General features: G+C 42.8%; 1 protein-coding gene across 5 annotated transcripts in view; it reads right to left on the reverse strand.

Moving 5' to 3' along the window:
* nav1a (neuron navigator 1a) overlaps window positions 1–24,389 on the reverse strand; it is an 86,423-nt gene that overhangs the window by 47,292 nt on the left and 14,742 nt on the right. For 4 of the 5 annotated variants that reach the window (XM_078255072.1, XM_078255070.1, XM_078255071.1 and 1 more), the window contains exons 5-7: window positions 20,359–21,162; window positions 5,433–5,535; window positions 3,488–3,838 (exon numbers count right to left, since the gene is read on the reverse strand). In XM_078255072.1, the coding sequence (XP_078111198.1) occupies window positions 3,488–3,838; window positions 5,433–5,535; window positions 20,359–21,162 (1,258 nt within the window). Of the gene's footprint in view, window positions 1–3,487; window positions 3,839–5,432; window positions 5,536–20,358; window positions 21,163–21,403; window positions 21,587–24,389 lie in introns of those variants that run through there. The other variant, XM_078255073.1, reaches the window with a different exon arrangement.

Here is a 24,389-nt window from a genome sequence, read left to right on the forward strand (position 1 = left end):
TTTATGTGTCTGGCCTAATATGTCTGTTTTCCACCAACTCCTGAGAAAAAAAATCTGGGTCTTTAGCTTGCTAGATGTTCAGTTTTCTTCACTTTCTTCTGCTTTTAGCTATCTGCTGTCAGCTAACAGCTTGTTGTTTAGTGCTGGGCAGGTTGCATTATTGGAGCTTGTTTTGCTGAAAACGGCTGACTGCTGCTGCTGCTGCTGGAATCAGGGTTGATAAGAGAGATGAAAATGAACTGCATCATGGGCCATAAATAGTGCAGTTATACCATAATTGTTGGTTTATTACCGCCAGCAACCTCTTTAACATTAAACACGATCGTCAATTAATGCATTGTTTATAAAAAAAAAAAAAACGGATTAATGCAGGTTTTAAAGATTAATGCACGATCAGGGGAAGGACCTCCTCATCTTCCCCCTTCCCGCTGTTTCCTGGTAAGAATGACGTGTGCGATTGAAAGTGTGGAGGGATACTGGGAGGGGTCTGGTTCCAGATGTAAGTGGTACTCGTCAGACAAGAAGAGGCCCAGGCTAGAAAAGCACAGGAAACGGATAACTGACTTAAGGGTCCCGACTCAGTGTGTGTGTGTGTGTGTGTGTGTGTGTGTGTGTGTGTGTGAGAGAGTATAGGGTCTGTGTGTCAGACAGGTCACGGTACAGTCACGGTAAACTTTGTATGGGAATGTGAATCACGCCTATCCAGTACAACTGAAATGAGTCACAGTGCCCCTGATGAGTCAAATCCTGCGTTTCCTCACAATTTAACAGAACAAAGAGATGAGGACTACATAACCCAAACAAAGAACATGTGTGTATTTGTGATAGATAATTTATGTGGGGAAATCCTATGCATTATATATGCTGAGACGATATATGGTAATGTAGTGTGACCTCTGTATGACAGGGTAGTGCCTCTATGTATAATTGATGAGTATGTGTAATAAATGATGAGATAAGGGAGAGTAATCCAGCATAAGGCAGAGGGAACAGCAGCACAAGCCTTCCCTCTAGTGGTAAAGACATATTTCTTTGGTTTGAAGCCACAGCAGCCACCGGACAGCAGCCTGCAGACTCAAAATGACCATATATATGATTCAATGAATGCCAACATGAAAAGTTGATTAAGAGATTAGTCGATCTGCAGAAAATTTATTTTGATAATAGATAATAGTTTGACATTTATCACAACATTCCAAATGTTAGTATTTGCTGCTTTTCTCTGTTTTCTTTTTTTTTATAATGGTGTATTGGATATCTTTAACAACTTGAAGATATCTCGAAGTCAAACTCAAAGTTACTTTGGGCTCTGGGCATATTTTGCCATTTTTGGATGTTATATAGAATAAACATTTACTTTTATTGGATAAATATTCAACAGATAAGTCGATGGTGATAATAATCTTAGTTAGTCCAAGAAAAAACCAAGTCCATAGAAAAAACACCTCTCTGACACAATCTCAACAACTTTACAATCTCTACAAGGGAAGGATTTGTTGAAGGAATATTGTTATGGATTACATTATATATATATAATACTCCACCCCTTGCCTGAATACTCACCTAATGTGTCTTTAAAGATTATAAAGACATAATGATTCATGATACATTTACTTTAATATCTTAATTCATTCAATCGCAGAAAGAGATAATAAAAAAGGATTGTGTTTTCTATTTTTCTTTGTCTGTCTGCAAGCTCATGCTGTTTGTCTGTCTATCATCTCTCTTTCTTAATCCTTTGGCCTGCCAGCAAATGTTGCCTTTTGTTTTGCCTCCTCACACAAAGCACAATATAAACCTGTAGAACCACAAATTGAAGGCCATGACCAGATACACAATAACACTACAGGGACCTGAACTGTGTTGCAATTGATTTCCTGGTGACTGGGAGTACATTTTTGTGGTTACCATAGAGATGTCAAGCTGTGGCCAGCAGAGGAGTTTTCTTTTAGTTTGGTTGGATGAGCTCGCTCAGAATCCTCACATTTACAAAGACATAATGTGTTTCCTTCGCTGTGCTTAGAGTTAGTCAGTGAAACATGATGCCGTGTGTGCAACCAGTTACAATCTTTGTGTCATACCTCCTCATGCAGTTTCACACACACACACACACACACACACACACACACACACACACACACACACACACACACACACACACACACACACACACACACACACACACACACACAGCCAAAATCCTCTCATTTACAACGAAATAAAGTGTTTTTCTTCACTGTGCTTAGAGTTGGTCAGTTCTCCAAAACTAACTGAGGAAGTCCAGGGAACACAACGTATGTCATTCTGCAACAGACAATCTTAAACTTAATTTCCTCTATTTGTGGATTGATGAGAGACATAATTAATTAACGTAATTCTTCTCGATTGGTCACCAAGTCACAAGGTAACGTGTTGTCTTAATGAGACTGACGGAGACTCAGGGAGATGAGTAACAATTTGAACACTAACAGCATCTACCAGCAAGCTCTCTATTAGGTCTCTCTATTTAGGTCTCTATAACTGCTACTATGATTTAGTTCTCGAAGAAAAACAATGTTCACAAAGGCACAATACACAATCAATAACACCCAGACAGACACCCAAACACATTCACATTACGTAACATGATTGGGATATTCCTCTCTAGTCCATTTTATAGCAGATAACAAACGAAGGATAGAGACCCTTTCCTGTAAAGTGATCAGTGTTAGCTGACGGGTGTGTATGTTTGATGTCAGAAACAAGAAGATGTTCCAATTATAAGGGAGAATGACATTTCAAAGACATACACCACCGGGTAACAACCACTACACAACACAACAAACACAACAAACATTTCTAAACTGAAATAGTTCACTTTTTCTTTTCTGATGTGATCTCAACATTAAATCTTTTGATCCAAGGAATCCATGGCGAGTTCAAAACAAACCTCTTTCTGACCCTGACAGCTCTGAATGATCCCGCTTTGGCTATGCAGAAAGAGTTACTAGTTTTCCAAAGACATCTGCATTCTAGCTCTGCCAGGGAGGCTCGGGTGAGCCAACACTGCGAGGGGTCCACCACATGGAAGCCTGCTGGCAAATTTGACAAGATGATCTCTGCAAGGGGGCTCGATGATTGTGACATCATTCCCGACCTCTGCTAGAGGGCTGTTTTCTGACTGTGGCAGAGCCAGCTGCATCAGGGGGGCTACAGCTGCCAGTGTCAAGGCAGATACTATGAGGGTGGCTTGTGATGCATCACAGAGAGGCTGATCAAGGCTTTGTTGTGCTGGTAAACCACTTATTACTGGCCTGACTGCAGCTGCCGCGTTGTAACAGTTGGCAGGTGGCAGGATTAACCTCACAAGCAATGCTAAAGTAATTACCGAGACACAAGTGTCCTGGTTCCTGCAGGCGTCATGAGGTTATAACATGTTCTTTATGCTACTCAAGGTAATGAAGCAGGTATAAAAACACATTTTCAAATAACAAAGAACAAAACTTACCCATTCCCCAGATCATCAATATCATCATCATCATCATCATTATCATCATCATCATTATCATCATCCTCGTTTGGGCTCTTCCTGTCGAGGTTGCTGTTGCTGAGGTAATCTCCCTTCAGGAGGGACGGATCCGAGTCGTCCAGTGCTTCGATGAGTTGGATACGAGCAGTGTTGCTGATCCGGAGAGGGATGTCTGACTGGGTGTTACCTGTGGACGGAGCTTCACCAGCCTGCAGACGGGGGCTGGCTTGACCCTGGCGCCATGACAACGGCGAGGAGCGATTTGATAGACTGGAAATTGAGAATGCAGCAGCTTCATCGCTGTCGTAGCACATGGTCCCCTCCACACAGCTGTGGTATGAAAAAGAGGATACGTTTTAGGGTTTCTTAAGAAATATTCACAGCAATGTGCTCCTCTGAAGGGTTGAAAGGTTCAGCACAGTTTTAACAGACAGGAAGTGAATGTCTATCTTCCATTTCCTCATTTTTAAGAGTTTAGGATGTGCTTCCCCCATCCAATCATCTCTCCTCCTGTCCCCACCCTGCATCCTCTTCTCTCAAAGGGACCTCAGTGTATAAGGCCGTGTAGTGATTTTATACAAGCTTAAGGATTATTGGTTTCCAGGTGTGTGCAGTGTGCCTTTGTATATTTGTAAACACATACATGCCTTTATGTTCCTCTGTGACCTGCATAGCACTTCATGCCGGCGCACATTTGTGTGAGTAGAAAAACCAGCATCACTAACATCACAATATCACAATATCATGCATTCCCTGTGCTGAAGCAGCACGGCACATCACTGCTTAGTGCTTAGGGTGAAAATGATGAGCATTAGCATAATAAAAGTGACTGGCTCTCAAAGTGTTTGACAGTTTGTGCATTTGCCTGCTACATTAAAATGAATCTTGTCTGCAGGATACAGAATCATCTGAACAAAAACCATCAATGGAGAGACATTTTCAAATGAAATGCTTAACCACTAACATAAAACAGGCAGGGAAGACGTGGCGAGAGGATGAGAGAGAGGATGCTACCCATCTTGTTAAAATGGATTTTTACAGAATTTCTGCTTGTTATGCATTTAGTATATATCATGGAAAGTATGTGTAGACAAAACAATTCCCTTGCTCGCCAATCCATTTGTTTAATTCATGCAAATCTCACACTCTAAACACTCGTTCTTCACAGGAAATATTACATCTTGTTTGCACAGGAAACTTGCACTGACAGGCTGTAGGCCTTAAAGCAGAATATGTCTTCAGGGACAGCGGGAGTGATTCAAGGTTATTACAGTAAGATAAAAGTATGAATGGCAAAGGAAATGTATTCCAGCAGGTAACCATCTGCTGATTTGCTCTTCATGTAGGGAGCTCCCACTGAGGGACAGAGAGAGGATACATGGCAGGAGACGCACGGACAGGCAGACAGAGGGGAAGCTCTCAAGGACAAAAACTGAAGATGCGCTGAATGCAATAAGAATCGGTGAATGAAAGACAGTAGCAGAGGGAGGGAGAGGACACACGAATGTTCACATACACTTAATCACAGCATTATTGCATGTCTTGTGTGTATGAATATAAGTCATGAGTTTGCATTGGCAGGGTCGGCTTTGAAGTCAGCTTTGAGCTAATCCTGCTTCAGTTCCGTATTAACCAATGTAGAGGGAGAGCAGGCGGAAAATGACAGACTAATGGCTACTGGTCTATCAGGAATACTGATATTGATCTGAGAGCCCATAGGCAGTTAAGCACCACACCCCAACACACGGTTAGCAATGTCAATAAGAATCTGCCCATCTCAACTGCTGTTCTCTTTTAATGTTTGTTTTCTTTTTCTTTTGTGTGTGTGTGTGTGTGTGTGTGTGTGTGTGTGTGTGTGTGTGTGTGTGTGTGTGTGTGTGTGTGTGTGTTTGTGTGTGTGTGTGTGTGTGTGTGTGTGGCTGACCTGTGGCTAAGCTGCACTCCTCTCAGGCTGGTCATGGTTTCCTCCAGGTTCTGTCGAAGGTCCAGAACATTTTGGACTGTCCTCTTCCTCTGGGACTCTGGGTCTGCACACATGCATACACACAAACACACAAACACACAAGCAAACAAACACATAAACAAACACAAAGGGATATTTTTAGACATGAAATGCCATGTTACATTAGTGGATGACAAAAAACATTCACAAATATATATTCGTACAGATGCACATGGAGTTAATAATAATAAATACACTGTAAAGAAATGACCAAATATGAGTTGATACTGTTAATGATGATCATGGATGTTTCCTCTATTGGCTATGCTCAAATAACCACGCAGACTGATACTCATATCAGTTCAGTCCCCACACACAGTGACCAACTAAACAACCCTGAAACAGGGTACAACAGGGAAACAGGCGAAAATAATAAAAACCTCACAAGGAAAAGACATAACAGAGGAAACAGTTGTTACAGTTGTTTTTCCAGATGGCAGTGGAGCAAACTAAATTAAATATGATGGCAGACAGACTGACACAACCACAGAGTAGACCTTTAAGACCAGACAGGTCTCACACTCCAATATTATCCAGCCAGTGCACAGTCACATCACCTGCCATCTGTCTGGAGCCCTCTTTCCCTCCTCTCCAACCACCCTCAGTCACAATGCCCTGGTGCCCGCTCAATGCACTGTGCCCCTTTGCCCCTCGCTCTCAGAATAAACCAAAAGGCTTTCTCACTTAAATCCACCAGGGAACACATTGGCATTTCTAATATGCTGTAATCTGCTCAGATTGGGCTATGTAGATTCACGCTGGGCCATCCAGCCATACTGCTTCATACGTGTGTGTGTCTACAGACAACTTCCCCTGTGGATTGGAAGATTGGATTTGGATGCAATATAAGAACCAAAGTGGTTCAACCACTTAGTGATACAGACACCATGTATTCATGCTCAGGAAACAGAACGTGTTTCAGTTTACAGTTTTTATATCAAAACATGTCAATCTGAGAGCTTGATATGGGGTCCCGCTCCAAGTTTTTGTTGCTATCACATACATTTCATAGGGGTCAGACCTGAGACTGAAAACCAGGAAGAATCTACACGTCATCCTCTATCATATATATTCTCACATAGACAGTAAACTAGTTTAGGACACCGAAGCTGCATCTCATGACCTCGGCCCTTGCTCTCTGTGTATTTATGTGTGATGGGGGGAGGGTGATATAAGAGTTATAGTGGTAAGATATGGGACAGTCTGTTCACCCCTCAGGTTCAGTTCAACAGACCATTAGAACTGGCCAGCTGACTCCCAAATGAGCACAGCAAGAGATTTGCTATAAAGGAGGAGGAGATGGTACAACAAAAATATTAAAATAAAGTGTACTTTTACAACCACGACTGTGTTACAAAGTCATTCTTGTCAAAAAAATACACTTTATCTGGGGTTCATCATTTTTAAGTTTATATATTGCTGATTTTCACCTGGATCTCTTGTTTCCACATTCAAGAAATTTGCTTTAAAATTGCAAGATAGAACTTTTCACAAAAACTGACAGTAAACAGAGTCTAGCTGTTGTGGTCCATCACTTCAGTCCACCACTTTGGTCTAAACTGAAATGTCAATGTCACTCAACGATGACATTCATGATCCAATGAATCCTAATACTTTGGTTGATTGATATTTTTGGCTTTTGGTGAAATATCTTATCAACTATTAGAAAGATTACCATAACATTTTGTACATTTAAGGTGCCCAGAAGATGAATCCTACTGACTTTGGAGATCCCCGGTCTTATTCTCTTGCGCCAGGTTCACATTGGTGGTTTTGAGTTAACAGCTCAACATTTGGATGAATTTCTACGTATGGAAATTAGTTTACACATTTATGTCACCCTCAGGATGAATTGTAACAACTCTGGTGATCCCCTGACTTTTCCTCTAGCGCCATCATCATGTAAAAAATGTCTCCATTAATTTGGTTCACAAGCAAATATCTGCAAAACTACATTCCCCTCAGCCTCAGTTGTGCTGTGTTTTGTTCTCATTAGCAAATGCTAGCACGCTAACATGCTAAACTAAGATGGTGAACATGCTGGCATTAGTATTTAGCTCAAAGCCCAGCAGTGCCTCTATTCATCACGGCTGTAGAATCTTTGCCTTGTTAAATATTTAACATAAATTCCATTTTTATATACTGAGCCCCTGGAAAAACATATTACTGAAGAAGTCTTCTAACACATATGACCCTGAAAACACTCAACCCTTCCTCCCACACAGACCCCATTCACAACCACCCCTCCTATGAATCAGTCCAGCTGGCTAGTAAGGAGGAGAAGGGGGAGAGACCTTTCTAATGAGTGAAGAGGGCAAATCATGAACTGCCAGAGGTGTCAATCTCAACAACAGCTGCAGACTAAGCACTGTGCTCACATACACACATATGTATATGCACGGTGGGTCTGCTCATATGCACATACTCAGACCTGATTTATAAAACTGGATTGATTTCTCCTAAAGAGAATGGCCCCATAGACAATTGATTAGGCAGCCCTGGGGACAGGCAGCTCAGCAGAGAGATGATGAAGTCGTTGTGATCCAACCTTCTGCCGCTCACACACAGACACACACATTCACACAGCGCGCAAATGTATCATAACAAAAGAAAATTACATAAAAATAGAACTACTTTGTTCTGCTGGTGGTGCACACAAGAAAAGTAGTGATGCACAGTGTCAAACAATTCAAAGCTATAAAGAGCCACATTTAAGCTTTAAAATGTTATTTTTTCTAATCTGTTCATACAAAGGTTTAATGGGAACAAAGAACCCCTTAAACATGCAAACAGACAAAGTCTGACACACTCAGCCACACGCAGGCTTTAAATTGGCCGATTTTAATTACCCTAAACGTGAGCTTTGTTTAACATCGGCGTCAAATTGATTAGATACGGTCTGCATGATTGTGCATGTGTCTGTGTGTATATGTATGTGTGTGCGCGTGTCTGTAAAAGACTTCCTGTCCTGCCTCTGCTCTGGCCCTGTTGGTCCCAGCTGGCATGGGGAGGGGGTGTGGTGGTGGCGATGGGGGAATTAGGGATGCAAATATCCCTGTCAGCCCTGGAAGCTCCCCAGGGGTGCAGATGAATTACACTGATCTGGTTGAAACTGAGTGTGTGTGTGTGTGTGTGTGTGTGTGTGTGTGTGTGTGTGTGTGTGTGTGTGTGTGTAGAAGTGCCTCTGTGCATGTCCATATATGTGTTGGGACGGGTGCGCTCCACCTGCCTCATCTCAATACAGTTGTGAACATAAACTCTAGCTCTGAAGAGGCTGCCAAACTAGTTGAGGAGCCTTTTATAATGGCCCACTCAGACTCTTGGAATGAGAGTCAGCAAGTTAAAGTGAGAGTGTTATTGTAAGTGCGTGCATGTACTGCATGTGCAGGACAACCTTTGCATCCTAATGAAAGTCTGCTCTCAGACAAACCAAAGAGACATAAATACTTCAAAGAAGCAAAGGAAATAGAACGTTGGAAGTTTAAAGGATGAAAGAAAGAGGGCATTTTAATTTGTCCTATTCTTCCTACTTCACAACAAGAGTGCATATGGCAAGACAACATAACTGTACAATGGCAATAAAGTGAAGCACTGCCTTTTCGATCTGTCTGTGTGTGTGTGTGTGTGTGTGTGTGTGTGTGTGTGTGTGTGTGTGTGTGTGTGTGTGTGTGTGTGTGGTCTGGTCACAAGCCCATTAAACAGAATTGCTGGCTTTTGAATTAGCAGCAATATTAAGGAGCTTGTTTTTGAATCCACAAGACAGCAAAGCTTAGGCAGATGTTCACATGGTGCTCAAGACTGATGGTGTTTTTAATAGTCTTTGGACAACAATGGACATCTGTGACACAAAAAATAAGCTATATGAGGCATTGGCTACACAGGCAATACTTGTTGGTGGGATAAATTCAGTTTAGTTTTTTGGTCTTTTCATGGGATTAGTTGACAATAAGAGACAAATATTCAATATTGCCAAAAGTAGAATAGGTAGAGAGAGTATGTTTCATGATGTGGATGTCTGGTGGCTACTTGTCTAGCAGACAGTGAAAAAATAAGAGAGTGAAATTGCTGTCCACTTGGTTTCCACTCTTGGGTCACTTGACTCTCCTCTCCATTAGAAAGAAGAAGAAAAAACTCCCCAAAGACACACTAATGGCTCTGTCCTTTCAGGAGTAGTCTGCCATTGTGTGTGTGTGTTTTGTGCAGTAACTTTGCATCCTTCTTTGACAGTGTGTTTCGGTGCAGTGACTGTACATGCTTGTTCATCCATCTGCCTGCACATGAGTGTGTGTCTTTACCAGCGAGAGGTACAGTTTTGCAGCATATGAATATAGGTTTGAGTAATGGCTCCTGTTTCTATTCTTTCCTTCCTTCCCTCCGGAGTTCATTTGTCCCTGTCCTGTCCACGTGTGTGCACATATGTTAATGTCACCGTAACACTCCTCTGGCTACAGTACCCTTATCACATGACAGATGTGTGTGGTTGAGCATCGCTGCTACTACATCATAAAAGGTCTGGACCTCCTCCGGCGAAGTGTTAGTCTTTAAAATAGTCATACACTTCCAAAGTGTTTTATACAGCATTCCTGACAAGTGACATAAAAATCAGGATGCAAAAAGGTGGCAAAAAATTAGCATAGCGTGGCCAGACTAATTCACAAATGCATATCAGTCTGAACTTCTCAGTTCATTTTTGATATCCAAGGGGCATCATCAACTGTGCAGACCAAAATGCCTATGGACTCAATTGAATAGACCTACAACCAATCACAGCAACAAAATGTGACCTACACCAATTAGAGCAATGAAACAACATAGCTCTAAGCGACACATGCAAGTTGGGGCGGTGCTTTGTCTGTTCTGAAGCAGGAAAAACATTCTCACAAACTTTCTCAAATTACAGCTAAAGGCGAGAAATAAGCAAAACAGTAACAGCATCTTGAATCATATATTTGCATATTTCTGTCCGACCTCGACCGGAGAGAGTAGTAACAAAGCCCGACCCGAACCCAACAGCCATTCTGTTTTTTAAGCACTGAGTTTGTGTTACATGAATATATGCCGCCTGAAATAACCAGTCATGCGTTCATGCGCTGTCACATAGCCCGAAAGAGACAGTAGGTCCATCATTTTTATTTACACTATTTCATTAAGAAGAACTTGAAGATGGTCTGGGAGTGTGAACAGGTGCATGAGTTCTGGAATAAAACAACATCAGTAATATCTGATGTGTGATAGGATGTTGAATACTGACCCGATTGTTTTGTTACTTAATGATGACTCTAAATTACACCTGCTTGGGAGACAGAGGAAGATTTGGCTAGCCGGCTCAACCACAACCAAGAAAATGATAGCTCAACGCTGGCTCCCCCCCTCCCTCGCTTTGTATAAAACAGTGCTTGGTGTATTTCCTGGACATAGTTGAGCTCTCTACAGCAAGGATTAACAAAGCCAAATCATCAACTATCAAGCTATGGGAAAGCGCAGCAGCACAAATGTCAGACTTAAAGATGCAGTAGGTAAGACTTATAAAACTAACTTTCTGTCATATTTGCTGAAACTGACCCTATGTTCCAGTAGAACTACATAAAGCAGGTAATTAAAAAAAAATTCACCGCTTCCTGTTCAGATGCACCAATCAGGGCCAGCGGGGGTGTCTAACTGCGTGTCAATCACTGCTCAGGCACACGCATTCATTCTCCCTTGTGGGGGGAGGGGCTTAGGAGACCGTTTGGGCTTTAGCAGAAAGGGGGGGAGGGACTGAGAAGTTGTCGATGTTCAAATTCTTTGGCTAAGTCCTGGATCTTCACAATCCTACCTACAGCACCTTTAATGACCTCAACCCCACAAGAATTAGTGGAGAGTGATTAGGCAAGGTTTGTTTGTTTGTTTTGTTTTCCTCGAGACCGCAGAGGGTGGGGGGTAGGAGAGGGTTTTTGTTCTTGTTCAATTTGTGTTTATCTGTTCTGTGCACCATCTGCTATTACCTGTCACACGTTGTGTAATTTGTTTTTTATGTCTGAAGGTGGCAATAAAAAAAGTTGATCGGAAAAAAAAGAAGAACTTGAAGCACATCAGGTAGGCCGAACCCGACCTAAGCCCGAACATCATTTGTAAAAAAAAAAATTGCCCAAACCCGACGGGTCTGGCCACGTATCAACACTCTAATATACACCTGTCACAATGTGTATATGAACCTGCTTAGCTACTCAAATGGTTCATTATTTTGTAATTTGTTTGACATGACCATTAAGTATAATATTCCTTGTCTTCTCTTTTTCTGTCGTCTGTCTTCACTCAGAGTAGCATCACAGCCCTCTGCTGACCTCAGACAGTTTGCAAAACAGGAAGCATTACAACATACAGCCATTCCTGCACATCTGGACAAGGCGGACAAACACACACTAATGCACCAAAATGTGCACAAACACACGTGCACTACGTGTATCCGCTTCACCAGGATGTCGCAACAGGATATTAGACCCTTGAAGATAATATCTGATATGTGACATGAGCGGTTAATGAGCATATCGGAGCACAAACAACACTGCATCTGTGTACACTATATTTGAACAGTTGTTGGTTTAAATGCAAAGAATGCTCACGTGATTGGTGTGTCAATGCACAAGCATGAGAAAGAAGATATTGAGAGATAGTCAGTGGTGGTTTGGGGCAGCTGACTGTGTCAAAATCCATTTAAAATTGGAAACCCTTATGAAAGGCTGAGTAGATTCCATAACAGAACCAGAAAGGATGAGCAACACACTGACTGCCTTAGAAACACAGACATGTGGACAGACAGATACAAATATTACTAATAAATCCAAGATCCTCTGTGCAGCATTTAGCACAGAGTTAAAACCTTTAAACTTCTCTCTTATCCTCTCAGCCCAGATCTCCACAGTCCTAAAACTTGGCTCTGAACGTTGACCCCAAACACAAACATACACACATAAACACACTCGCCATATCTCCTTAACCACAGCCCTATCTGCTTAAAAGTCAGAGCACTATCTACTTAGAGGGTAGGATGAGGAAGCTTTAAGAGACTTAAGAGGAGTTTACTTTCTCAGAAAAGAAGGTTGAGACCTCGCCAAGGTAACAACCAATGAACATATCACCTCTAGTCCTCCTGATTAGGTTTAGACACAAAGAGGAATGTGTGTGTGTGTGTGTGTGTGTGTGTGTGTGTGTGTGTGTGTGTGTGTGTGTGTGTGTGTGTGCGTGTGTGTGTGTGCGTTTGTGCGTGTTTATTCCTCTGTGCCGAGGTGGACTGGAGGAGGTTAAACGTGTGCTTTGACAGTACAAATATAAAGGCACAATCTGAAACACACACATCACACATAAACACACATGGTACGCAGATGAGGCTGTCAAAAAGAGATCACCTGAGGAAAAAAAAGCAATCAGTTTGATGGATGTGCGTGTGTTGTTTGTTCGTGTGGCATCATGAAACGTCAAATATATCTAGAGCTTTCAGCAGTATCTCTTGTGCCTTCTGTGTATGCTTGAAAACTCTATATTCTAAATTCTAAATACAGACTGAGCCACATGCACATTCAGCTGGTACACAGCCACACACTTACACACATGCTGCATAAACCCAGCAACGAGCCAAGGCAGACCATAATGTGTGGCAATGTTTGGGTGTATTTTTGTTCAAGATAGTTGTTTCCTGTGGAACTGTATTTTACGATGTGCTTAAACCCAGCTGCAGCTCTGCTCTCACATGTCAGACAGACTGACTCTGTGTTGCACTGTCAATTGGGTGATGGATGAGGCAGTAGAACTGATGATAGCAAGTAAGCAAGTAACTACACTGAAATTTTACAAACTGAATTATTTTCTCAGTTCATCGATAAGTACAATAAAAATGGTGAAAAAGCTGAAGGGGACAAGACAACTGTCTTGTTTTGTCTGACCAACAGTCGAAAAGATATTCAGTTTACTCTCATACAAGATTAAAACCACAAAACATTGAGAAACTGGAACCAGAGAATTTTAGCATTGTTTCTTAAAATGATTCGATCTAAAATAGCTGCCAGTTAATTAGTTAGCACATAGTTAATTTTCTGTTGCTGGACTAATCGATTAATCAGCTCATCTTTCAGGCATTAATACAATCTAAGTATATCAAAATATATGTAATCCTATGGGAATATACTGTAGATACTGTATTTATGGATATGTATCAAGATATTGTACATTTTCTAGGAACTCAATTAAGAAGCCGCTTATCACATACATAAAATAACCTGTTATCTGGTAAATCAAATACCTCACATTATAAGGTACTTCATCACATTGATCGAAAATCCTGTAAATCCAATATTGTCATGAAGCAAAGGTGGCCTAATTAGACCAGAGATATTGAAATGATAGCTGCCGCGGTATGCATGATCTGGCAAAATCTCCAACCGAACTGTAATTTAGCATTTTGGCCTTAAAATTGTTGTTGTGTGTATGCTACTGTGTTTGTTTACAGGACATATGCAGGTTTTATCGTTTCATTTTCCCACTTAATTCTGTTTTGTAGCCACAGCAGGATTATGCACAGTGCAAAACTTGGGTTCCAATTCAAGCCTGACAACTTCCATATGTAGTTTTTGGATAAGACCTACATTTATCCTGGGTGATAAAAATCTCAATAAAATGTAAAAAAGTGTAACCATTTATTAGGTGATGGCCCATGCCACTGACCTGTTAAACAAATAGGATCAGCAGAGGTGTTCCCAGGTAACGTCTCTGATTGCTGGTTGTTGTTGGTTTAGCTTAGACCTACACCACTGACACTGCATTAGTGCTATCACTGATGTAAGCTAACCAATCTACTGTCATAAGACTCAGTCAGATGTATGTGTCTGTTTCCGTTTCCTACAACATTCAATAGCTACATCAGTAACAAAGGGCACTTTTATCTGAGACCTTTCATAAGAGGAAAACACAAATAGAACAGAAATAAATGAATACTAAGCATTCCTCATCACAAGGCAGACTACATAACTCTCCTTCTGTCTTTCTTTATCGCCCTCTTTCTCTCACACTACACACAAAAGTATTAAGTGTATCATATCAGTATCCGTTTATTTTATGAGTAAAATGTACAGGTTTCTGTTATTGCCTGGTAAGATTAGTAAGAAAATATCTGAACCAAAGATAGAAACTGAATGACAGTGGGATTGAAAAACTTACAGACCCTTACAGACCCCTAAATGTATGTGTATTTTTGCCGGGTGGGCAAGACTGTTTATGGTCTGTATCATTTTAGCATATCATTTATTTATCCTACTTCCATCCTATTTAACTGCCCTATTTCATCAAGATATTTAAGCTTAGCACTTGCACAGATGTTTTACCCGGTAGCAATTTAGGGGTAATTTTCCCACACTCATTGCAGTTAAGCTGAGTGTAAGTGTGAGCGCTCCAGTGACATCAATAAGCACGTAAATCTTTCAAACATTAATTCAAACATGAACAAATACAGTCCTGTCACATTGATGGCTGCAAATAAATAGTGTATTATAAATTATATAGTTGTAACAGTAACTATAATAACAATAATTTGCTTGTTTTTCAGTGATAAGCAGCTTGTGTGCGTGCATGTGTGTGTGTGTGTGTGTGTGTGTGTGTGTGTGTGTGTGTGTGTGTGTGTGTGTGTGTGTGCGTGTTATGTAAGACAAAAACACAGAGTGTACTAATATGATTTAGGAGGAGGATCTCAGGAAGCAGACAGCACTAATGCAACGGCTCCTGCATTAAGTCCTTAGGGACTGACCACAAAATGTTGTAAACACACACACACACACACACACACACACAAATGGACAACAAATGATGCAAAAAATGCATAATGCATCATACATGTAACCATATGTGCAAAAAACTCTTCCTGTCAATGAATACAGCTGGTGACAAAATCCTTGTCACACAACATGTCCTCTGTCCTCCTGAAACACACACATAAATATCCTCTCTGCTGTCTGACTGGTGAGAGAACACTGCTACCCGTCAACTCAAATCAGAGTTGAAAGAGAAGAAGACAGGGAGAGAGAGGGAAAGAGAATTGGAGGGATGCTTTATTCCTCATCTTCCTTGGGCGTTTGCGTTTATTCAGCTTGTCACCACCTCCTCGTTGGGAGGACGACTGCCCTGAATCCCTCAGTCAGCAAAGCCCGGGGTGGAACCAGCCACTCTGGCCGCACCCGCATAACATTAGAGACTCAGCACTGCTATCACAACGGAGGAACTGAGTATGAAAAATACCATGTGACTGCCAAAAAGATGAATACAGGGGAGTATAGACAGGAGAGGATATCAGTGACTAAATGTGGCACACATTTAGCTTTGGACATTTAAAGCTGCAGCTGCTTTGTTGTTATTTCCTGCAGTGCTGTTAAGTTCTCTTGAACAGGATTGTGTGTGTGTGTGTGTGTGTGTGTGTGTGTGTGTGTGTGTGTGTGCGTGTGTGTGTGTGTGTGTGTGTGTGTCTGCCTTGTGTGTGTCTTCCTTTTTAGGCTTTGTCGATTTCTCTGTAGGAGAGCTGACGAGGATGCATCGTCTCCCACGAGTAGCCATCAACCACACAAACATGCACACACACACACACACACACACACACACACACACACACACACACACACACACACACACACAATACAATGTCACACTAAAATAACAAGCACGTTGGTAGTCAAGGCTACTTTTATGAGCATTCATGTGTCACTGAGTGTTATTTACTGTTCTTCTCTTCTGTTGAGCCTTCATGGTCACATGTAAGTGACACCCTATGGTCAGCTCAGATGACACCAAAAACCACACAAGATCTCCAATCTTCTAACCTAAATTTATATTTTCTATCTAATCCTTAATAATGTAAAATCCCCCAAATACCTAAATCTACATCCAAACAGATGTCCTTTGGGCTTAAATCTGTAATTCATTTTAGTCTTGATTGCTGGCCTTTTCCAGGGTGATAGATCTGTGATTAGTGGAATGGAGGCTGAATCTTCTCATTATCTTTATGTAAGGCCTAATCTGAATGCTTGTTGGTGTCTTTAGACTGGATTCTCTCTAAACAGAGCCTGCCCCATGCTAGGAAAGGCCACTGCTTTAGGGAGCTTACCCTCTCGCATACAACTCATTATGGGTGCTGGATGGGACTGGGAGGTGTCATTAGTGGCAAACATCTGAGGTTCAGTGCTTTAGATTACCCTGGCAGTATAGTCTTTACTAGCTGCCATTCAGGTCAGCTCATTGTATTGGCAGAATTTACAGTTTATCATTCCCTGCGTCTATGTCTAACCTTGATGCTAATATTGTTAACAAGATATCTTATAAAACATGCTGCATTTGGGAGAATTACCGCTGCAAGTCCAGAGCTGCTGCCCATAGACACACAAGTCAAGTAATTCTCTAAATCCAATTAATGAAAAGCTCCTCATCTCTTCGGAGGTAAAACATGTATGTCCGATTAAAGAAAAACTGATTATACTGAAACTAATCCTAAACCACCTCGCAAGATAAACATATAGGCTTAACCTTGTGTGTGTGTGTGTGTGTGTGTGTGTGTGTGTGTGTGTGTGTGTGGGGGAGGTTGGTTATCCCTTTTAAGTGCATAGCTGATGATCTTGGGTTATACATCCCGATTAGACCTCAGTGGCATTCTCGATTATCTTTGCTACTATTGTTGGCCAATCTCAAAAGGACAGTGTCACAGTGCATGGTTCTAGATGTCACACAACATAACATGTTCAAGACACAGGCCCATATTTACTCCCTGTAGCTAACAGAGTCAACTGCTAACATGTAGCTTTCATAACAACATGCTATGTTAGAGTTAAAGGGACAGTTCACCCCCAAATTATTATTTTTTTTCCTCTTACCTATAGTGCTATTTATCAATCTAGATTGTTTTGGTGTGAGTTGCCCAGTGCTGGAGATATCTGCCATAGAGATGTCTGCCTTCTCTCGATTATAATGGAACTAGATGGCACTTGGCTTGTGGTGCCCAAAAAAATACTTTGAAGTTGAAAACTCAACAGCAATGTCTCTTTCCAGAAATCATGACCCAGTCACTCAATATAGGACTGGCTAGTTTCATGTAGAAAGAAAATAGTTCCTACATGAAGCTGCTCGCAACCAGGTCTGTGGATTATCTTGAGTAACCACGTCATGATTTCTGGAAAGAGACATTGCTGTTAAATTTTTCAATTGTATTGTTTTGGTGCTTTGAGCACCACAAGCCATCTAGTTCCATTATATTCGAGAGAAGGCAGACATCTCTACGGCCGATATCTCTAAAACTGGAAAGATACTGGACTGGACTAGATTGATAAATAGCACTACAGGTAGGAGGAAAAATATCTGTATTTGAATTTGGTTTGAACTGTCCCTTTAAGGTTGATTTTTCATGATATAATACCATACTGTACAACGACATGTCACTTTCATGTATGTAGGAAGCAGATAGGGAGAAATTGGGACTGTATATGGGAAGGGGGGAGTGGATCACTGGGAATGATTCAGTAAACATCCATAATCTATCTTCCTATGACAGAGCACACGGAGCAGAAACCAATTAGCTGTGTGTCCCATCGGAAATGGAGAAGCAGATACGATAAAAGATGAGCCCACAGCAGCAAGCTACAGGGCAAGTTACAATTAACCTCCTCCTAACACACACACACACACACACACACACACACACACACACACACACACACACACACACACACACACACACACACACACACACACACACAACTATCCTACACACCTGCTGTGGTTTCAATGATAAACCTCTGGCAGGTTGTGGTAGACTGTAATGACCCAAAGCAACACTTGGGATGCCAGGTAGAAATTTAGGTCATTGGCTATTACCATTATTTCACTCCAGTGTCTCTCTCTTTCTCTTAGTCTTTCTCCGTCTCTCATTGACTTCCTCTGTGAGTGAAGTCGTCCCCTATTACTTTTCTCCCATAAATCTCAATTCTTACCCTCTATTTTCTTTCTGTCTTGTCTGTTTTTTTCCATCCTCAGCTCCCTCCTCCCTACCTGGCTGTGTGGCATAGGTGTGGCCAGCAACATTACAACAAGGACTGGAACAAGGTCACAAGGAAACACACACAATGTACAGTATATTACATAAACACACACACACACACACACACACACACACACACACACACACACACACACACACACACACACACACACACACACACACACACACACATATAGGGCTGCAGGGGCAAGGTCACAGTGCTGCAGGAGTCGAGCTGGTGAAGAGAGAAAGAGGAATTAAGGAGAGAACGGAGAAGACGGAGAGGTTTGATGATGGAAAATTATTTCCTCGCATCAAGCCAGATATAACGACCCGCTACACTATTCTCTCCCCATCTCTCTCACTCTCTGATGCTATCTGCTCCTGCCGAGAGGGAGGGATGAACAGAGAATAAGGAATAGATAGAGAGAGAAAAACAAAGTGTGTGTGTGTGTGTGTGTGTGTGTGTGTGTGTGTGTGTGTGTATGAATGAATAATGGATGTTAGGTGCAGATTTATACCCTAGTTTGGACTGTTAGTCACAAACTCAGTCATCGTTTTCGCAATACACCCCCATCAGCTAAAACTTTGAATATACTATGTGTCCCATTCCATTCGCCCCCAATGTGTGTGACAGTGTGTATTCATTGGGCTGTGTGTGTGTTTGTGTGAACGGGAGCACGCTAACTACCTGCCCATGCCACCACCCCGTCCCTCAGATTCCCCTCCCTCCTCCCACACGTTACCCCCGGTAACAGGAGGGAGAGGTAGGGGTGTGTGTGTGTGTGTGTGTGTGTGTGTGTATGTGTGTGTGTGTGTGTGTGGGGGGCGGGGGGAGTGACCATCTGTCAGTGGCCCGGAGATCAATGGAACTGGAGGGGAGGTGGGAGGGAGGGGTTGAAGGGGGGTGAGGGAGTGGTGCAAGGCTAAATATGTGGCCCACTGTGACCGGAGCCTGACTCAATATGCAGCCGTTTTATTTACCGACTGAAAACACACACCCCACTAGTCCCACTCACACGGCCTTTATTAACGAATGGCTGATTTTGGCATGAGCCAGGAAATGCTGAGGCTGCGGTTCTCAACATTATAACATATGTGGACTGCTTAACGTTTAAAAAAATATGCTCCCCTGCCAAAAGGGTTGTAGAGACAGAACATGTGAGATAAAAATATAATGAGAGAAGGAGTAGGGGGGCATTTGATAGGTTAATATATATCTAGCTCACTGTGGCAGTGGGTCAAATGAGACGAGGACAAAACACTTGAGTGCTAGCTAATGAATCAACAACAAAACAATGTCAGCCCTCTGGAACTGCTTACTTCAGCTGCTTCATGGGAGCACACATAGCTAGTATACATCCATACACACATTCACACAGATACATACAACATAAATCAAATGTACACATAAAAACAAAGCATTTAGACTGTTACAGTGATATAAACATGGGGATTTTCACCACCTACGTGTACAGAGCGAGGGCTCTCACCATCGTAAAGTGAAATCACTTAGAAAAACACACTGACATTATGCTCTGCTGCAATAGTGACTGAACACATTTAAAATTCAATGTTGATGCTGGAGCTACAGTCAGAGCTGGAGGGAACAGTTTGGGTGTAAACAGGAGAGGAGAGGAGAGGAGAGGAGAGGAGAGGAGAGGAGAGGAGAGGAGAGGAGAGGAGAGGAGAGGATGTTTATGTTATTCGATGTCCACTGAATCAAATCAATTGTTGTTAACTTGTTGACATAATTGTACCCTGTCCTAAGGGGTGTCATAAAAAATTGGGATAAAAAAGCAGACTCACCAAGCATTTGGCTGAAGAGCAGCTGCTCCAGGTCTCCCAGAACTGTCACCACTAACTCTGGGTCCACCTTCAGAAAGCTCTTATCATCTTCTCCCTCTGTTCCCTTCCTCTCTCTCTTCTCCTCTGCTGACAGAGCTGCAGATCTCCCCTTCTCTCCTAGTTTTTTGCCATTAGTCCCAGTATTCACAGCTCCATTGGAGTTAGCCTTGGTTGGGTGGTCTGCAGGGTCTGTATCTGCACTCTGGCCTGCCTCAGAGGCCTTGCTGATGGGCTTGACCTCAGCATAAGGTCCCCGTGGTTTACCAGGAGCAGGGATTCGACTCGGCTTGCTCCCATTAGAAGTCACAGGCGGGGAGCAGAAAGGTTTGGGCTTCCCCTGGAAAAGAGACTGTTCTGACTTTGAAAGGGTCCGAGAAAGTGGTGGTCTCCCGCCCCCAGCCTGACCTGTCTTAGTCAGGCCTGGCTTGTTGGTGCCAGTGCCAGGCCGACTCGTATCAGATTGGTACAGGTGTAGCTTCTTCTCAGCATCAGTGAGCACACACAAATTGTTAAGTGATCGCTGCTTGCGGAGACCAGAAGGATTTGGGATTGGGATGGATCCAGAGGAGGGCCGGTAGACCTTGAGCTCTGACCCAGAGGGACGTGAAGGTCCCTGGGGCAGAGCAGAGGGCTTGGCCGGGGGCTTCCTAGAGGCCATGGCCTGGGCTGAAGTTTCCTGGCAGGAGACAGCAGCAGACCTCAGGTCCAGCTCTCTGGGCTTGGCCGTCATGCTAATGTTAGCCACATTAGCCTCCAGCATCCCTCCTGCAGAGAGCCAAGCAACAGCATCAGTAGCACACTCTGAGATACACACATGCAGGCTGAAAGAAATGGAGGGAGAAAAGGGCAGAAAGAAAGGTGTAAAAACTCCAAGACTGTCTGGTTTGCCCTCCCTCTCTGTCTCCAGTGGGTTGAGACTCCCCGCAGTGTGAGACTGTGGGTTTACCCCTCTGTTGAAAATGACGAGTGGGTTAGTAGAGTGGCAGTAGCAGTCACCCTTACTCACTACTGGTAATCCATGGATCTGCAGACCTGTATCCAGTGCCTAAATCCACTTCCCTGTGACACAATAGCGCTGCTAAAATAAAACACAGCACGGAGCAGCTTCTTTCTCTCTCCCTCTCTGCTTCTCTCTCACTCTGTATTCCGTCCCGCTTGCCAGGCAAGCAGCAGCCGACTGACAGGAGAAACAGTCACAGCAGCAGCAGCAGCAACATCCCCCCTCCTCTTTCTCTCCTCCCTCTACCTCTCCTTCACTCGCTGGTTTGCTCACTCTACCCCCGCTGGCTCATTCACCCTCCCACTCTTTCTCCTCTATTCTTCCCTCCTTCTTTCTTGTTGTCTCTCTCTCTCTCTCTCTCTCTCTCTCTCTCTCTCTCTCTCCTCCCACTGGCTGATTCACCCGCCAATCCTCTCTCTCTCTCTCTCTCTCTCTCTCTCTCTCTCTCTCTCTCTCTCGCAAACGCGCACCGCAGATGCTGTGTTATGCTTAACACCATTGAAGGAAGAAAGGAAGAAAGGAAGAAAGAAAGAAAGAAAGAAGGGAACAAAGGAAGAAGGGGAAAAAGGAAGAAGGGAAGGAAGAAAGAAAATAAATAAATACAGAAAGGAAGAGGAAGGAAGAACAAAAGAAGAAAAAGGATTATTAATTATATTAGCTCAGCTGTGTGTGACTCAAATAATCCTATAGATGCCAAATATTGCAGCCAGATTAAAGACCCCCTACACACAGAGATGCACATTCAATCATTCATAATCACATTAGCTGCTGTATTCCGCCATTCATATTCAGATTTTCTTATGTGCTCTAATCACAAGAGGCCCACCCATGATTAAGCTGATACAAATTATCTGTAAAACAGCCATGACTGCAGGATCAGCTTAGAAGAGGAGAACAGGGCACACATTTACCAGTCCATAATACACAACCAGATAGGTCAGTCACTAATTATGCAACCAATTAGTAGCCAACAGACCTCAAATGATCATCACACCCCTCCCCACCTGCATCATATTACCTCTCCCCTCATCTCAAATGCTTTTTTCTCATTTCCTCCCTTCCTTTCCTTCCTTCCTCCAGACCTACAGTATGTCGCCCATCCCCCCTTCCAGTTAATATAGAAGCACAGGCCATTAAGTTTTGCAGGGTATAGATTCAGCACAACCACCACGATACCTCAGTTGTTTAAAACTAGCACACGTGTACATGTGTGGGTGTGTGAATGAGTGTTGATGTCACTATATTTTAGTCTTTCCTCCCCTGCATGTGTCTGAGTATCTGTGTGTGCGTGGGTGCGTGTCTCTACGAGTGTGTCACATTGATGAGACAGGCTCAGAGAAGCCAAAGCTCTTGTCCAGGGACTCGGATAGCTCTGGCACGGTCACTACGTCATCTCATCGCTCTGGATATCCCATCTCAGTCAACACAGGACACACAAGTAACTCTTCTTCATCCTCTGTATCGTTCCCTTTTTTTCCACTCTTCTCGGATCCTTTGCTTCAAATACCTACAAATTATATTCCTGTAATTCCTTGTAACAAACAGAGCTGGATGGAGATCCGATAAGAGAGGGACATTACAGTAACAGAGACAGAGAAATATTATGATGTCATCATTTCTGATCTGTCTTTATTTCCATTACAGGTAATCATGATGACAGCGCATGAAATGAACTTAAAGCCCATCGTTACTTTAATGCATCCTGTCTGCATACAGGTCTTGTAGATGGTGTCTTGAGTGTTTGTGCTCTATGTAATACCATTAGTGCACTTTCTCATGTATGGTATGCAAACAGCAATGCCTGCAGCTGTGATGTTATCAGGTCTCAAACTGTTAGGAGTAGTATTTAAACAAGCAGGCTGTTGAGCTATTGCCCATTTTCTGTTACATTTGCATAAATCGGTTGACACTAAACCAGAGCAAAAACAAGTGATGTTCTGTTTGCTCACATTCCACACTCAATATTAGATAAGTACTTTAAAAACAGCTCATTTTCCAACAGTAACCAAACTGGCGCCAACTGAGCCCAAAAATGACAACGACGCACATTAATGTACGTTCACAACGACAACCTAACATCCATCTGGCCTTGAATGAGTGTGTGTAATACAGGAGTTCAGTAGCAGACGTACATTGGCTGTTTTATTGTGTAAAGGCCAAAGCCATTAATTAGAAGCAGCTAGCTTTAATAAAGGGCCAATGTTGAGGTGGTTATGCCACATGGAGGCCTGAGCTGTGTGGTGACAGTTATGGGGGCTCTGGGGGCTGGTAGCAGGCTAGTAGGGGGGTAAGGGATGTAATTTAAGGCTAATAGGTGCTGTACGTTAGCTCCAATACCTCCCTGATGAGGGATTAAGGTGACTCAAACGAGAGTGGCAGCATACAAGGCAGGTCTGTGTGGCGCACAGATGGACATGGGGCAAAGACACGCATCAGTGCTCCTGAAAGCATGTATACACACAGGTAAAGTGTGTGTTGGCAGCACACAGCTACTTGTTTGTTCCAGTACTCGTCTCTCTGGCTCCACAGTCTAATCACTTTAATATATGGCTGATGTCGTAAACATATATTCTCTCACTCTCTTTCTGCTAAGTCTCTCTCTCTCTCTCTCTCTCTCTCTCTCTCTCTCTCTCCACAAACACAGAGCATGCTGTCTGTGGAGGGTGTCTGACTGACCTGAGCAATCTGGCCTGACATCAGAGAAGCTGGCAAAGTGTGATGAATGCCAGTGCTCGATATTAACCTACACATTCATCTCATAGCAAACTTACACATTCTGTAAGTAACAGAAGTGTGTGTGTGTGTGTGTGTGTGTGTGTGTGTGTGTGTGTGTGTGTGTGTGTGTGTGTGTGAACGCGCTTGTGGGCTGCTACAGTGGCCAGAGCCATGGGAAATTTGCTACGATGACGGGCAAACACAGTTCCATACACGCATAAAAACACTTTTAGACAGACAGACAGACAGAGGCACTGTGTCTTTGTACTTTGCATGA

This window comes from Sander vitreus, chromosome 7, assembly GCF_031162955.1.
Source record: "Sander vitreus isolate 19-12246 chromosome 7, sanVit1, whole genome shotgun sequence".
In the NCBI taxonomy this organism is placed as follows: domain Eukaryota; kingdom Metazoa; phylum Chordata; class Actinopteri; order Perciformes; family Percidae; genus Sander; species Sander vitreus.